The 16,973-nt window shown below is 35.6% G+C and overlaps 2 protein-coding genes across 3 annotated transcripts in view; one reads left to right on the top strand and one right to left on the bottom strand.

The window, feature by feature from the left end:
- Nucleotides 1-16,973, bottom strand: part of LOC140161303 (cholecystokinin receptor-like) — a 346,691-nt gene that overhangs the window by 136,141 nt on the left and 193,577 nt on the right. The gene's annotated exons all lie outside the window — the stretch shown is intronic.
- LOC140160216 (TBC1 domain family member 19-like) overlaps nucleotides 7,550-16,973 on the top strand; it is a 527,882-nt gene continuing 518,458 nt past the window's right edge. Inside the window, exons 1-4 of the mRNA XM_072183493.1 lie at nucleotides 7,550-7,607; nucleotides 7,724-7,845; nucleotides 10,104-10,178; nucleotides 12,429-12,492. Of these exons, the coding sequence (XP_072039594.1) occupies nucleotides 7,550-7,607; nucleotides 7,724-7,845; nucleotides 10,104-10,178; nucleotides 12,429-12,492 (319 nt within the window). The remainder of the gene's footprint in view (nucleotides 7,608-7,723; nucleotides 7,846-10,103; nucleotides 10,179-12,428; nucleotides 12,493-16,973) is intronic.

The raw sequence follows: 16,973 nt of genomic DNA, 5'->3' as shown, positions 1-16,973 counted from the left end.
ATACCAAATCAGATAAAGGGCAATATAGGTGATCATATACTGTTCTCTCAAGCATATTGACAGACCAGTCCCTTGTCTAAAGTTGTTTATAAACATTGCTGTCACCCCGGTGACAGCAGAAGCATGAAAATTTAGGGGGGACAAGTATTTTTGTTCTGTATTTACTGGGGCATTGGTGTGCATTGTGTACTCAAATTTGTTTCAATTTCAAACATTAGCCCAAATTTACTATTTGATGGGCTACTGCATGCATACAAAAATTTGCTATTTTACCCTAAAAAACATCATCTTAGAAAATTAAAGCTCCTGTGTTTAGCCAATAATATATTTATTATTGGCTAAGTTGTAAACAGGTCAAAGGTCATTTGAAGTTAACTTGTAAAATACCAGTATTTAAGACTTTTGGTTAAAATTTGGTCTCAAAAGAATATTTGCTGCATTATGGGTACTTTCATGTATTGGCATTATCCAAGGTTGCATATGGAGGTCAAATGTCATTTGAGGTCATGTTTGTTTACCACTATAAACATCTTGACATGACATTTAGCTGTTATAATATCTGTCCAAATTTAAATCAATCCATGGTGGAGGCATCCTAACCAATGCACGTTTCTAGTTTGGGAATACAATTTGCGAACCTTAGGCGGTTAAGGTATATAATGCAAGGGCAGCGAGGATGACACTGTATAGCATTTTATTTAAAAGGTATCCCATAAATGTGTGCCAAAAATGCTTTCCCCCTTTTGACCTGCCAATAATTGCTTGTCCCCTTTTGGCTCGCCAAAAAATAATTCATCCCTCTGCAACTTTATCCTCCCCCATGGTCCATATTATTGCTGTCTAACTTTATATCACAGATTGTGGAAAGAAATCCAGCATCTGTGCTTATTTACTGTGGAGACTGTATAATGGATCAAATGTAGATGTGAGACCTGATCTGATTCATACTGACCACTGTCACAATTTTGGACACCTGATATAGAAGAACTTTTCAGGCAATGTAGGCTATAATGTAACAGATATATAGAACACCTCGTGGCCCTGGCACTAATCAATTTTATTTTTCATATCTTTGATATGTTATAATTCGGTCTGTATTTGTTATTTCAATATGTATTAATTACTATAATCATTGTTGCTCGCTTTTTTTTTTCATTTTAAAAGGCACTCCATAAACCAATTTGCAGCTTTCAGGGAGTTACTAGTACTACAGATATATAATTATGGTATATGATGGAGATAGTCATTTCTTTTGCTATCAGTATAATAATATATATATTTAGGAAGTCATCTCACTTCTCAGTCACTTCCCTGCTTGCATTGTGATCAATATTCTTGGAGGGTTACAGTTTTGTGTAATAAATTTATCTAAGTGGAGAATTTTAATTAGAGTTGAAGTACTGCAGATTGATTCATTTTATTTTCACATGCAATTATAAAACAGGAATGACAAAGTAATTCAAAATCACAGCACATTCATGTTAGCATTGTGACTATAGAAAGCGTGGTGTTGAATAAAATGTCTTTTTCTCCTATATTTTGTTTATATTAGTTGGGGCTCTGTTAAAACAGCTTTTTGCCATTTCCTTATTGTCATAAATTAGCCTAGAATTCTTGTTGTTGTTGATGAAGAATCTGTGGGAGGGTATAACAATAGCCCCTTCAGTTTGGTATAAAAATGTATAACTTATGTTTTCAATTCGGATTTTTTTGTTTTGTTTTGTTTAGATGTTGCAAAATTTGGCCAAACATGTGGGCCTCAGGTGTAAAATGGGCATAATTGTCTTGGAAATTGGTATAAATATGGGTCAGGTATAAAATGGGTATAATTGTCTTGGAAATTGGTATAAATATGGGTCAGGTATAAAATGGGCATAATTGTCTTGGAAATTGGTATAAATATGGGTCAGGTATAAAATGGGTATAATTGTCTTGGAAATTGGTATAAATATGGGTCAGGTATAAAATGGGCATAATTGTCTTGGAAATTGGTATAAATATGGGTCAGGTATAAAATGGGCATAATTGTCTTGGAAATTGGTATAAATATGGGTCAGGTATAAAATGGGTATAATTGTCTTGGAAATTGGTATAAATATGGGTCAGGTATAAAATGGGTATAATTGTCTTGGAAATTGGTATAAATATGGGTCAGGTATAAAATGGGTATAATTGTCTTGGAAATTGGTATAAATATGGGTCAGGTATAAAATGGGCATAATTGTCTTGGAAATTGGTATAAATATGGGTCAGGTATAAAATGGGCATAATTGTCTTGGAAATTGGTATAAATATGGGTCAGGTATAAAATGGGCATAATTGTCTTGGAAATTGGTATAAATATGGGTCAGGTATAAAATGGGTATAATTGTCTTGGAAATTGGTATAAATATGGGTCAGGTATAAAATGGGCATAATTGTCTTGGAAATTGGTATAAATATGGGTCAGGTATAAAATGGGTATAATTGTCTTGGAAATTGGTATAAGGGTCCACTTTCATATTCTTGGAGGCACATCCCTACCCAAACCATATTTAGAGTCCTCCCCCTGGTGAAGGATTGTACGAACAACCATTTCATTTGACAATGTGTATACGTTATAGTAAGAGCCCCTATAGGAAAGGTTTGAAATTATTTTTTCCTATTAAATGTGAGAAACGTGCAATTTGAAAAGAAAAATGTTTTCTTATTTCAAATATTAATGGCGGAAATTTTTTGTTTTGTTTTACAAAATATATAGATAAATATCAAAGATAAACCCTGTGCTTGGAAAAAATTTACTAATTGTGCACTAAAAATAGTTAGACCTATATATTTTGAACCAAAATAGTTGTCCAAAAGGCCTGTTCATTGCTTCCCTGTTATCTCCTCCTCACCTGCAAAAGCCGAGAACTGAGAAATTCTAGTTTTATTTTTTAAGCATTTATAGGTTTTCATAAAAGGTCCAAAGATACTCTTCAGATGTTGATATCATAAATATGTGACATAATCTGATCCATTCACACCCACAGTTGAAATTGTGAACATTTAGTTATTGCTATTTCTAACTAAGGCCTACCTTAGTGTTTTTCTTACATTTGTATTGAATTTTACACAGCCCCCCACTTTGTAACTCGCTCAGGGGAAATGGACCCAGTTGGGAGAAATGCACCTAGTTTTTAGATTCTTGAGTATCCTGACAAAACAAATTGTGGGTAAAGAATTCACAACTTTAGTTGGGCCTGTTTATATTTGAGCAGTTGAGGGTGGGGGAATCAACCCAGTTGGGAGAAATGCACCTAGTTTTTAGATTCTTGAGTATCCTGACAAAACAAATTGTGGGTAAAGAATTCACAACTTTAGTTGGGCCTGTTTATATTTGAGCAGTTGAGGGTGGGGGAATCAACCCAGTTGGGAGAAATGCACCTAGTTTTTAGATTCTTGAGTATCCTGACAAAACATATTGTGGGTAAAGAATTCACAACTTTAGTTGGGCCTGTTTATATTTGAGCAGTTGAGGGTGGGGGAATCAACCCAGTTGGGAGAAATGCACCTAGTTTTTAGATTCTTGAGTATCCTGACAAAACATATTGTGGGTAAAGAATTCACAATTTTAGTTGGGCCTGTTTATATTTGAGCAGTTGGGGTGGGGAATCAACCCAGTTGGGAGAAATGCACCTAGTTTTTAGATTCTTGAGTATCCTGACAAAACATATTGTGGGTAAAGAATTCACAACTTTAGTTGGGCCTGTTTATATTTGAGCAGTTGAGGGTGGGGAATCAACCCAGTTGGGAGAAATGCACCTAGTTTTAGATTCTTGAGTATCCTGACAAAACATATTGTGGGTAAAGAATTCACAACTTTAGTTGGGCCTGTTTATATTTGAGCAGTTGAGGGTGGGGGAATCAACCCAGTTGGGAGAAATGCACCTAGTTTTTAGATTCTTGAGTATCCTGACAAAACATATTGTGGGTAAAGAATTCACAACTTTAGTTGGGCCTGTTTATATTTGAGCAGTTGAGGGTGTTGTAATCAACCCAGTTGGGAGAAATGCACCTAGTTTTTAGATTCTTGAGTATCCTGACAAAACATATTGTGGGTAAAGAATTCACAATTTTAGTTGGGCCTGTTTATATTTGAGCAGTTGGGGTGGGGGAATCAAGACCCCTGCCATGCCCCCCCTACTTTCGAAAACCTGTGCATGCTTAGTATTGACCTAAATGTCAATTTCATTATTGGTGACTTTGGTCTGATTGGATCAGATTATGTCACATACATCCTGTATATCATGAGCCAAGATTGTGATGGAATTCACTTTGTATGATGTATTACAGCAACATGAAAGGCTAATTTGTATGCTATGGCAGACATCTTGTGAAGAAGATTGATTCCTAGTTAAGGCAATGCTAGGTATGCCAGCTAGCTATAGCTATATTCAGCTAGCTGGTTACAGAGAGTTTGAGCAAAGAATGTTCATCAACAGAGTGAATTGCTAGTGGAGCCAGGATTTTTTTTTTGGGGGGGAGGCATTGGGGGCAAAGTGAATTTCAGGGGGGGGGGGGGCAAAATCAACAAATTTTACTCAAAATTGCCGCAAAAGTGGGAATTTTCATAATTTTAAGTTTAATGGGAAATGGGGGGGCAGAGTGGTGTCATAGCTCAGTTCTAATCTTTGATTTGGTTTGTGTAATAATTGGTTCTTTCATCAAATCTGTAATTTATTCCATCTCTTTATTAACATCGATTGTATCCCTCTGGGGTTTCTGTATCCGATCAGTATCTGCCATTGAGCTGGTTATCTGATGCCAAACCAAAATGGCTAGTGTTGTGGTATTGTTAATTGTTATTAAGCCTGTATCAAATCTGGTAACTGGTCAATAGCTGTCAATCAATCCTTGTGACTGAACAGAAGGCATTTACAAACATTTAGATTTAGTTTTGCCTTTTAAAAATTTGAACCAACTCATTGTATTTGTTTTTAATGTACATTGTTTGTTTTTTCATTAAAAACAAAACATCTATATTTGTCACCTTCTCATCATTTTTTAGACTTGAGCACAAATTTGCATATGGTATGCTTGTATAAGATTAAATTCTTGTGTTTTGTTGACTTACACATGGTCAAGCATTTACATGAAATGTAAACAAAATTAAATTTAAGACATTCTTATTCACCCACAATGCTAGCCAGTCTACAATTACCATAGCTAACATCATAATAATAAATGCTATGTTTATATTGAACTTCCATATTATTCTTCTATCCATGATTGTGGTGCATTCTTTCACAGCATTGCTGGAAGAAATTGAAATATTCCATAACTTTGAAAAGCAACATGAAAGCTCCTGTTTTTGTGAGGTCACTGATCACCTGACCTTGATATCCAAGTGCTGCTGTGGTTTTCACAAGATGTCACTCACTATCCGGTCACCATCCATGCTGCTGTCATACTTCCACTGGTCCATTTCTTTATATTATCAGTCCATGATGTTGGATGTCCTCCCCTCTGCACCCTACAATCTGCTTTTCAATGTTGACCTCTCTTCACATTCTTGACTGAAATAGCAAAGCTTTCTTTTTGTGATGGTACTCCTTAATATCCATTTTTTCCAACAAGTGGGTGATTATTGATTGGCAAGTGCCATATTTGGGCATAAGTGCAGTCCACCATTCAATGTGGAGGATGGGCTAGACTTTATCGATTGATTTAGCTGGAGTAATTTCCTGTTAACCAGGTTTAAGTACTGCCAAGGTCGATCATGTTTGCTGTGCAGCTTAACTGCACTATGAAAGCCAGTTTTAACCCGTATTATAATATAACAACATCTGACTTGTAAACTTCTACTTTATATTAGTCAACTTTTATGTCTGAATGCAGAATATTGGAAAGATATTGTGACATACATAAATGGGTGTCTACCCGCTATGTCAAAGGCTCGCAATGTCAAAGGTTTGCTATGTTGAAAATAAGGTTTGCTACATCAGATAGGAAATGAAGTTGACCTGGGTTAGGGCTAGATTTAGGTTAGGATTAGTATTAGGTTTATTTGACATAGTGAAGTAAGCAAACCTGATTTCATATTCAACATAGCTAGCTTTATTTTTTACCATAGTGTACCTTTTGACGCAGCAGGCCATTACCACATAATGTGGAATGGCATATACAGCAAACATTAATCTTTAGATTGCCACCTGAACCAATGATGACAATTTATTGTCAACCCCTAGTCGCATAAATTGTATATGTACTAGGCGGTTACCCGTATAGTATTGGATTACAACAGAGACTACATTTACTAGTAGCAAGAATGCATAAGTCACTTCTGATTCACAACCTGGCAGAAGCAACTTGTGATCTGTTTGTGTGACAAGCAGATACTCGGTCATCGTATCCGGAGGAATAACATATTGACTTATTCATCCATCCATGTTATGTACAATAAATATTTTAAACTTGGTAGTGCAAGACATGCATAGCATGGGCTGTCGCTTCTGGCTGCATAGGTTTTTTCTATCTCATGCTGATTTTTATTGATGAATTGTGGATGATGTATATTGAGTCAAAATTCAATATCTGGGGTTAATAACCATTGATAGAGGAGTCATCATGGAGACTTAAAGGTAGAAAGGAAATGGATGGTCTCCAGCTGGTCAAAATTTCCGCAAACCCAAAGTAAACCAGAGAAGTCCGGAAAGAAGAAATATCCTCTTTTCAAACACCTTGAAGTGAAGCTATGTTTGTGTGTGCAAAGCATGTGTGCACTTGCTTAGGGGATAGAAACAAGGGCTTTATTCTGGGGATATCTGAGATACCTTGATTTGGAGAAGTGCCTCTGTTCTTTGCAATTGGTGGAAAGATGAAGGGGTCGGTAGATAAAGGCTCGGGAAACAAAATAACATTGTGTTATTTGGCTTGGAGTTGTTGCCCTCTGTAACTTAATTGTTATTTAGAGAATAAACAATAGGATTTTTGTTTCTACTATCCTTGATATCATGTCATAGAGGATAGGGACTGTTACTATAACATACACCCTTTTGTTGTCAATATTATGAGTGGATGCCGGCAATGCAAAATTATGAAACATGATGCGCCTCTGGATATTCCTCGGTTCCAAAGGCAAAATGTTTAGATTTTTCACAATGCCCTCCAAAAACCGACGCCAGCAGTTATTAACCTCTAATTATTTGCAACCCCGAAAAAGTCCTTGCTACACCATAGTGATTCCTGTCTTGGGTCAACCTATTTGTTTTTGGAGCTATTATTGTCATCTACATATTTACAATATGCTAACTTGTCAAATTCATGTTAGTTGACATCAGTGTATTTACTGGCATTTGCTTTCATTGATTTAATTGGCATTTGCTTTCATTGATTTAATTGGCATTTTTAGTTACCATTCAGTGATGTGTATATTGCAAAGAGTCCACATTTGATTTCTGTTAGAGCGTTATAATTCTAAATAACGATGTGCCTAATGTTATATAGCAAATCTGCCATATCAGATTGTCATGCATGGGAGACTAAAATAGTGTACCTTCAGCATTTATTGGCAAAGACCAAGAATTGAATGATAGCATTGGCTGCCACCACAGAATGCAAACTAGCACACACTAAAAATTTGCCAGGTACATGGCGAAATAATAATGAATTGAACTATTTTGTTTAGTCTCCATGAGTGACATTCAAAGAGTCCAGAGTATCTAATATAACCCATGATATTGTTTTCATTTTGTTTATGCAGGATGGGAAAGGAAACTACAAAATGCAGTCTACAAATATCTGAGGCAATATCCAAAATCAGCACACCCCTCCACTCCAATGGAACATACCAAAGAACCACTCGCATATCTACGCAGAGCTCAGGTTGGTTTCACATGATTAGGCTAAGAAATCAAAAATTGTTTGCTTGTCTTTTCACTCTCTGTGGAAAACAAGATCCATTGGTCAGATATTTGTCATTTCACAGGCTAAACATATATCACGTAATAGGGCCAATTAATTAGCTTTTAAAAATAAAAAAACCTTCATTCATGTTTCAATACAGTGTGAAGAAACTGTTTATGAAACCTTTCAGGATGTCAAACAATTTTCTTGAATTTCCAATATTAGGGTTTGTATTTGTTTAACAGTAATTTTGTCAAGATTAGGATCGGTTGGGAAAGGACAAGGAAACAATTTATAAGCCTGATGCATTTACATGACTGGATCTGATTGAATTTGTCCAATGTCACAAATTATGGAATTGAGATACAAGCAAAATGAGATGAATAAATTGAGACAGAGAGAGTACTGGAAAGAATTGCAGGACAATGAGATCTAGACAGATGCATACATTATCAAGAGGAATGAGTTGACATGATCAACACTGAGTCTAATGTCGACAATTTTCAATTTTGATGTTTGTCCATATATTCATACACACTTTAAACTGCTAAAGTATGGTCCCAACTTCAACAAATAGAGTAACATAAAACTCCTGTTTTTCCCCTGATAACTCAAAATCAATATTAGCAACATGAGACTCATTCCTCTTGATTTTGTTATGAAGAGAATCGCAGAGAGGGAGTGAGAAAGAGGGGGAGATACATGTCAGGGAGTGAGAGAGAGAGAGGGGAGACAGACTGGAGGTACAGGGAGAGCAAAGGAGGGCAACAGACAGAGAGAGGAGGGAGACAGGCAGAGAGAGGGAGGGAAACAGACAGAGAGAGGGATGGAGACATACAGAGAGGGAGGGAGACAGACAGAGAGAGGGAGGAAGACAGACAGAGAGGGAGGAAGGGAGACATACATAGAGAGGGAGGTAGACAGACAGAGAGAGTGATGGAGACATACAGAGAGGGAGGGAGACAGACAGAGAGAGGGAGGAAGACAGACAGAGAGGGAGGAAGGGAGACATACATAGAGAGGGAGGTAGACAGACAGAGAGAGGGATGGAGACATACAGAGAGGGAGGGAGACAGACAGAGAGAGGGAGGAAGACAGACAGAGAGGGAGGAAGGGAGACATACATAGAGAGGGAGGTAGACAGACAGAGAGAGTGATGGAGACATACGGAGAGGGAGGGAGACAGACAGAGAGAGGGAGGAAGACAGACAGAGAGGGAGGAAGGGAGACATACATAGAGAGGGAGGTAGACAGACAGAGAGAGGGATGGAGACATACAGAGAGGGAGGGAGACAGACAGAGAGAGGGAGGAAGACAGACAGAGAGGGAGGAAGGGAGACATACATAGAGAGGGAGGTAGACAGACAGAGAGAGGGATGGAGACATACGGAGAGGGAGGTAGACAGACAGAGAGAGGGATGGAGACATACAGAGAGGGAGGGAGACAGACAGAGAGAGGGAGGAAGACAGACAGAGAGGGAGGAAGGGAGACATACATAGAGAGGGAGGTAGACAGACAGAGAGGGATGGAGACATACGGAGAGGGAGGGAGACAGACAGAGAGAGGGAGGAAGATAGACAGAGAGGGAGGAAGGGAGACATACATAGAGAGGGAGGTAGACAGACAGAGAGGGATGGAGACATACGGAGAGGGAGGGAGACAGACAGAGAGAGGGAGGAAGACAGACAGAGAGAGGGAGGAAGGGAGACATACATAGAGAGGGAGGGAGACAGACAGAGGGATGGAGATATACGGAAAGGGAGGGAGACAGACAGAGGGGAGGGATAGGGGGAAAGAGAGGGAGAGTCAGAGAAATGGACAGGGAGAGATGGAGAGAGAGAGGGGAAGAAGAGAGACACAAGAATCAGATAGAAACTGAGTGTGAGTGAGCAAGAGAGAGAGAGAGAGAGAGAGTGATGGAGGTTCATGAACTCATGAAAGTGATAGAAAGTCTTATTTATCATGAAATTCAAAATAGTACTTCAAAAGATGATTTTGTAAATGACTTTGTTATCACAATTGTTTTTGAGTAAAGATTTGCCAATCTTGAGAATGCAAATGATTCTAAATTTGTCAATCTTGTAACGAGTAAGAGGTAATTTTAATACTTATCATCCCAATCATATACATTTTCACATGCCAATGACAGAACTGAAGTTTGCTTTGAATAATTGTCCTTCTTGAAGAATGCATAAAACTTGAGTGATAATATGTCAGTCTTTATTTGATTTATTAGAATACTTGGGAGAAACGGATACTGAAGAGTCTGAATAGCATGTGTACGGAATTGTCAGTGCCACTAGCTAGAAAGGTAATTGTATTATGGATATTTCTTAAAGTGACATTATATGATTTCTGTCAAAATATGATAAAATAATATTATTAAAAACTATCAAGGGTTTCTATCCATTTTAAGCCAGGTAAAATTAAGAAAAAAGCCTATTAAGAAAAATTAAGAAAAATTCCTTTTTTGGATGTTTAATGATAGACCTCTATAGGATATTTATCATAATTATCATCATATTGCTCTGTTTTCTACAAACAACAAATTTGGCTGATTCCAAAAGTTCTAATGTGAGAACAAGTTATAATATGTAGACATTGCAATATTAATTATGCTGGAAAATGTAATTAGAATTATACAAAATTTAAGTTGGAACAAAGCAGCAGGAAAACGGAAAACAACAACCTCAGTAGATGCAAGTGCAAATTTAGATTGAACCCTAGTCGATTGCAACAGTCATAGATAACAGCAGCAGCACACCAACATAAGCTGATTTATTATATCTACACAAATGATACACATATGCAAACCAATCGACCAAGAAAAACGATCCATATTGCAGACAATTTTGAAACTCAAAAAGTCTACATACTCTTAACGAAGATGACAAGTTCAAAGTTGTTTATAATTTAAATTCAAGAATTTCAGAACTGTACATTTGCATGCATGTATTAGGAATCAGCATAAAATGCATTACAATGAGTATAAACAAACACACAAATGGTTCAGTGGGTCTTGAGATAGCTCTTGATATTTTGAGAAAATATTTCAAAATTTGGACTTTTTATGGGGAAGCTTTATTTGGCCAGCACTCAGCGTATCATTACACTCAAATCATTACACTCTACAGTCATGATAATCTATGATCAGAAAATCAATTACACCTTCATCACAACAGAAAGTAACAGATTAGGGACATAAGAACAGATTTACCTAGCATAAACCAATCATATTCTATATCTGCTAAATTTCTATTCCACAGGAATTTGATTTTGCAAATCAGATATTCAAGTTCCTTTGAACATATACATTTACTAAGCAAATAGGCTACACCCATCCAGTACTGACGCTCTTGAAACAAGATATCCAAACAGTACAATTAACATTTAAAATTTGATGATAATTATTCACTCAAAGTTATGTCATGCTATTGATTATGTTGATATTGCATAAGCAACATTTCTAGTAGTGCATGCTAGCTACGCGGCACTGAATCAGGGGCTATATCTTGTTGTATAACTCAGACATTTTCTCCTCGAAGCGAGAAAGATCAGAAAAGATGAAATACCTTGCCGTAGGTGTGATATTTCCAAGATATGGTAAAAGGAGGTCATTCTTGAATTAGCTGCTTGAAAGAAAATTATTGATGCCTTCAATCCTGGATGAAAATTTATATGTAAAGTTGTGAATGAAATGTGATGGAATCAGTCTTTTACAAATTTATTCCAGTGCCTAAGCCATAGCTTGTAGAGACAGAATCTATTACCATAATTAAAGAATGACCATCCAAGAGATTGTTTATCCTGTATATTCACACATAATTTATAATGTTCACAAGACTGACAATTGTGTAATTCTTTAACGAATGAATGTGTAGTTCTTTAACCAATGAATGAAAATCTGCAAATATATTTTATCATTCTTAACGTTCACAAGACTGAAAATTGTTTGATAGTTCTTTGACGAATATATTATTGCCAAATAATATCTTTGGCAAATATATTATTACTACTTTGAAAAGTGCCAGTGTAGGATATATAGAAGAAAATGCTTCCCATATTGGACCGTCCCCTCTTAATTCCCCAATCAAAACTTTTGGCAAAACTTTCCTATTTAAGGTCAGTTTTTGGAATTTAGCCCCCCTGGCGTTTCCTTGCATCCCCCATGTAAAAATCTGCCACTGACTTTATCATTTGTTGCTACTAAAGTCAATACCCTGCTAACCTAATAACATACAATATGTTAATCCAAATTCAATGCTTAGATTTGTGGCAGCCATTTTGGTTAGCAGTGGACTATCACTAAACACTCTACGGCATTGATTTCAATATTTTATACATATTGAGACATGGGTCTTTGTCCGGAGGAACCCCCAGGCTCAGACTAAAGACCTGATCAAACCAGTGATTTCCTGTATATTGTGATATCATGCATGATATTAATGAGGTTAACACTCCCACTTTATATGATGCTAGATTTCTCATATTGTATATTTCGACCTCTATCATTTACTTCCTCCCTTTCTTTATTATTTTATCTCTCATGTTGAATGAACAGAGACCACTGGCAGAGCAGAAAGAATTAAGAGTCCGCTGGAATGAAATGGGCACTGAAGAACCAGGTTTGTAATTTCAAAATAAAATATAGTAATTTTGAATTATATTGTACTGATCCGACAATAGTCCTGTTCCCAGTTTTAAATTATTCCACACCCTCAAGGGCTTTGGACAATAATTTGAGTGTGTGGGTTTGAATAATTTTCAGCCCCCAATAATTCCAGGGAAAGTAAAAAAAGTGTAATCAGACACCGGAAAAAATGCTATTTTTGTCAAATTTTCTGATTCTGAGGGCACCCCCCCCTTGATCACCTCCAGAACAGGTCATCAACAAAATGTAGTTTTGCCAGCCCTCCCCCCCCCCCATATAAAAAAATGTTGAAAATCTTTCGAAGCCAATATAAGTTCCAGAAATTCCTAAATACTGGTGTTTAATCCCACCGACATTTTGGGCCAAACCATACATTATGAAAGAATATGATTATACTATAATCCTGAACACATAGATGAGAACATCTCTCATCACGTTTTGCATTATCAATAGCAAACCTACATGTATGTAATCCCAGCAAACAAAAGACAGTTTTGGAAAACATTCACAAAAGGTTGGAAAAGGTCAGAAAATGTTAAAATGGTAGGGTATATAAAGAGTATATGAAAGGTTATAAAATGTTTTAATAACATTCAAAAATATTTTTGACTGCAAAATATTCTAAAATCATGTTATTGACAAACTATTTTGTAAATATGTTTTCAACTAAATATTTTACAATAACATTTAGACAACATTTTGAAAATGTTTTTATCATACAAAACATTTTCATGACCTGGCTTTATATAAGCTGACATTTTATATTATGAAAATATTTTAACTATTAAACCAAAAAAACCAAAAACAATTTAAAATGTTTTAAAAATACTTTTATGCTCATGTTGTGCTCTGAGCATAATACAGGGTGTCCCATAAAAAATTACCGTGCGAATGAATTTGGACATAAGTCGAGAAATATACATCAGAATTCACTATGCTAAACATCAGCGTGTAGCCCATCTTATTCTGCATCTTATACGTCAATTTTACTGGAATCGGTTGACTGATTGCGAAGAAATGAGCAATTGCATAACGCATGTGTCAATTCACTTCATTCCAAGTTTGAAAGAAAGATCATTCAACACAATGCGCACTAGTGGTTATCATAACTGTTTATGGGCTTCACATTTTGTTCTGTGAAATCCTTTTCGTTCATTTTAAACAATCTGTTTCTTGCAAAACATTTGATTAGGTTTTGTTCAAATTTGAAAACCTGCACGATATTGAAAATGAAAGCTTGCAAGTAAGATGATGCTCGGTACTTGTAAATATCTTTTTTCGTTAATGTTGATATAAATGTTGCAGCATAAATAATTCTATCTGGCATAAACAAATTTCTCACACACATTAATGTTTTTGGAATATTTCCAAGAATTTGTAATGCAAAGTTTAAATCTTTTAAAACTTCAACATTAATGTTGCATGGTATCAAAAATCACACGTAAAGCTGGAAACACCTGATCATTGTAATTTTTGTCTCAAATGTTCTTTGGAAAGTTAAAATATAGCATATTTGCACAGCCTAAAGAATTAAAGTTGGAAAGCTTCGAATTGCAGAAATCAAAGTTTTCTCGGACAAACTGTTATTCATCTTCAGTGAAATGATGAATAACATAACACCGTCGGATTATAAAATAGATAATGTGGACTAAATTTAATGAGATACACAAACAAAAACGGTGAGCAAGTATGAAAAAAGCACCTGTTGATCAAACTTGGAATGAACTGCATTGATGCGCGCATTGTGTAATCGTTAATTTCTTTGCAACCAGTCAACTGAATCAAATAACATTTTCGTATGTGATGTACAATAAAATAGGCTATGCGCTACATGTTAAAGTTTTTGATTCTGATGTCTATTTCTCGACTTACGTTCAATTTTATTCACTCGGTAATTTTTTCTGGGACACCCTGTACAAGCAGGATATTGAGATCAGGACTTAGAAATGCAAGTTTACCTCATTCAATGTCATTGCTGATATTGTTTATAAATCCCCATGATAAATATGTGCACATATTTTATTAATTTCAATCTCAATCAAAACAGCACTTTATACAGTGACATTTGTTAAACCTATCATTTTGTTTTTTGCAATTTCTGATTTTGCATTATTGTGTAACTGTGCTAGTGACTAGTAGATCCTTTAATTCTGCTCTTTTCAAACATGCTAATCCAACATGTGTAGGCGAGACATACATGGACTCAGTATAATGTGATATTTCTATAAAATTAATATCCAGATATTTATCCAGTATCTTTGATAATCTATGGTCAAACCCTTTTAAGTTTAGTCACAATCATTGATGGAATATAGTGGAATATCACATGGTTTTCAGGGGGGTCTTTCCATGTTGAAGTGTATAGGGATGCCACCCAAAAGGGTCTGTTATATATTACAAAAAATCCCTAAACATGGGTCCATGTTTAGAAAAGAAATTGTCCTAAAAGAGCAAATTAAGCCTAAACATGGGTCCATGTTTTGAAAAGAAATTGCCCTAAAAGAGCAAATTAAAGTCATTTTTTTTAGTTAAAAATATCCTAAGAAATGGGGTAGGGTTTTGATTTGAAGCTTGTGTGGCACACCCCACCAAAACATAAGTACTCCCCTCACTGGGTGTTTTGCCAACTTGTTGAAGGTGAATTAGTACATGCTTAGCAACGTTTTCAAGAATGTATAATTTTTATTTCAGAAATATGTGTACACACAAAAGATTTGATCATTTCTGAGTTTGTGGCTGTGTAAAATAAGATCAATGTTGCTATGTTAATTCTAATTAATCACCACATAGGAGTTTAACTGGAGATCTAATTACACCCCCAAATTCTGATCATATTTCAGTTTTAAAAAGAGGTGGGATAATTACCACACAGGATATGTAATGGTAATATTGTTGTAATGTATAAGCAAGGAATACCTTGTATTACGTTTTCTGTGTATGATTAGAGTAGTTTTTGTTCAAAAATGAAAATAGCATGGTTATTCTCAAAACTTGTTATTCCAGTATCTCATCTTTGCTTCAGGATGTTTGCTTTTCAAAATCTGTATTTATAACAGAACTGATGTTATATTTGATCAATGCTTGAGGAGTGACAGAACATGTTTTCTACTGATAAATATATTTCACAATTGATTTAGGCAGCCTTGGTGAAAACTGAATTTCCACCAATATACATAGCTGTCAATAGGTGTCAGTGTATCATGCATGCATCTGTTACATATATGGATTTTACATTTGCACATGCTTCTGTGTACATAGTTCCTTTTTGAAACTCAAACTTGTGCGGGGGCATCGATGGACAAGGTCATTTTCAGAGTTGCTGTAGAATCAAGTTTGTAGATAGTAGTAACAAATGGTTTGAATAATATCAGAGACCTTAAGAAGGTATTAACAATTTCTGTACTTGCTTCCCTTTAAAATCATATTAAAGTTTCCTATCTTTGTTTGCAGTATTACAGATAACCAAAATTTTTTTTCGAAAGCCATCACACAGTTATAAACTATATAATGATACATGTTTAACTGTTTGAAGATCTTAATGTTACACTGGTTCATGTTTATGACACTTTTTTAAGACTTCAGGCTGAGTCTAAAACTCTACAGGTCTAAAACTCACAGACAGTCTTCACCTTTTACGGGCCCAAACTCAATGGTAAAATTGACACATACACATAATGCATGTTTAACACATAGCCTACACATAATGCATATTTTCAATTCAAGATCCTAATGTTACACAGATCCATATTTAACACCTTTCTAAGAGATGAGCCTGAGTCTCTCAAATCAAAAACTGGTAATGCCAAACAGCAGGAAAGAGCATTGAAGGTGAAGTCTGCATTGTGCCCAATAAATTGAGGTTTCAATAGGTTTACCCAAAGATCATCTGGTTTACCAATAATATAACAGATTGTCCTTTAACTACTTGAAGGTGGGTGACACGATTGACAGCCTCGTCCCCACTTTATCCCATCAAAATACTGATTTGATATCAAGTGATAGAACTTATTTTTCTCTTTAACATATTGAAATTAGGCATTCCAAATCAGTGTACTTCCAAAGAAATCATCAAACAAATGTCAAATTAGTCTCGACTGTGGTATACCATGTTCGAGACTATTTGACAGTTTTTTGATGGTATCTTCGGAAATTCACCAATTTGAAACTCCTAATTTCAATATGTTAATGAGAAAAATATGATCTTTCATTTGATATCAACTGATAACATGATTATCATTAATACAAACACTGTAGACTACCAGTATCATGTTGTATAAATGTGAGTAATTTCATAGGAATTACTCACATTTCCAAAGAACAAATTTAGTCACAGGATGTAGTAACATTTACAAGGAACAAATGTATGTGTTCTTTTTTCATGCTTGAAAGGGAAAACATTTTATATTATACATAGATTTTAAAGAATTCCATTTTTCAAATATATCGGGCCACCTT

Source organism: Amphiura filiformis, chromosome 9 (assembly GCF_039555335.1).
Source record: "Amphiura filiformis chromosome 9, Afil_fr2py, whole genome shotgun sequence".
Classification (NCBI taxonomy): Eukaryota; Metazoa; Echinodermata; class Ophiuroidea; order Amphilepidida; family Amphiuridae; genus Amphiura; species Amphiura filiformis.
The sequence above is the reverse complement of the archived record's forward strand: the minus strand, read 5'-3'. Positions and strand labels throughout refer to the sequence as shown.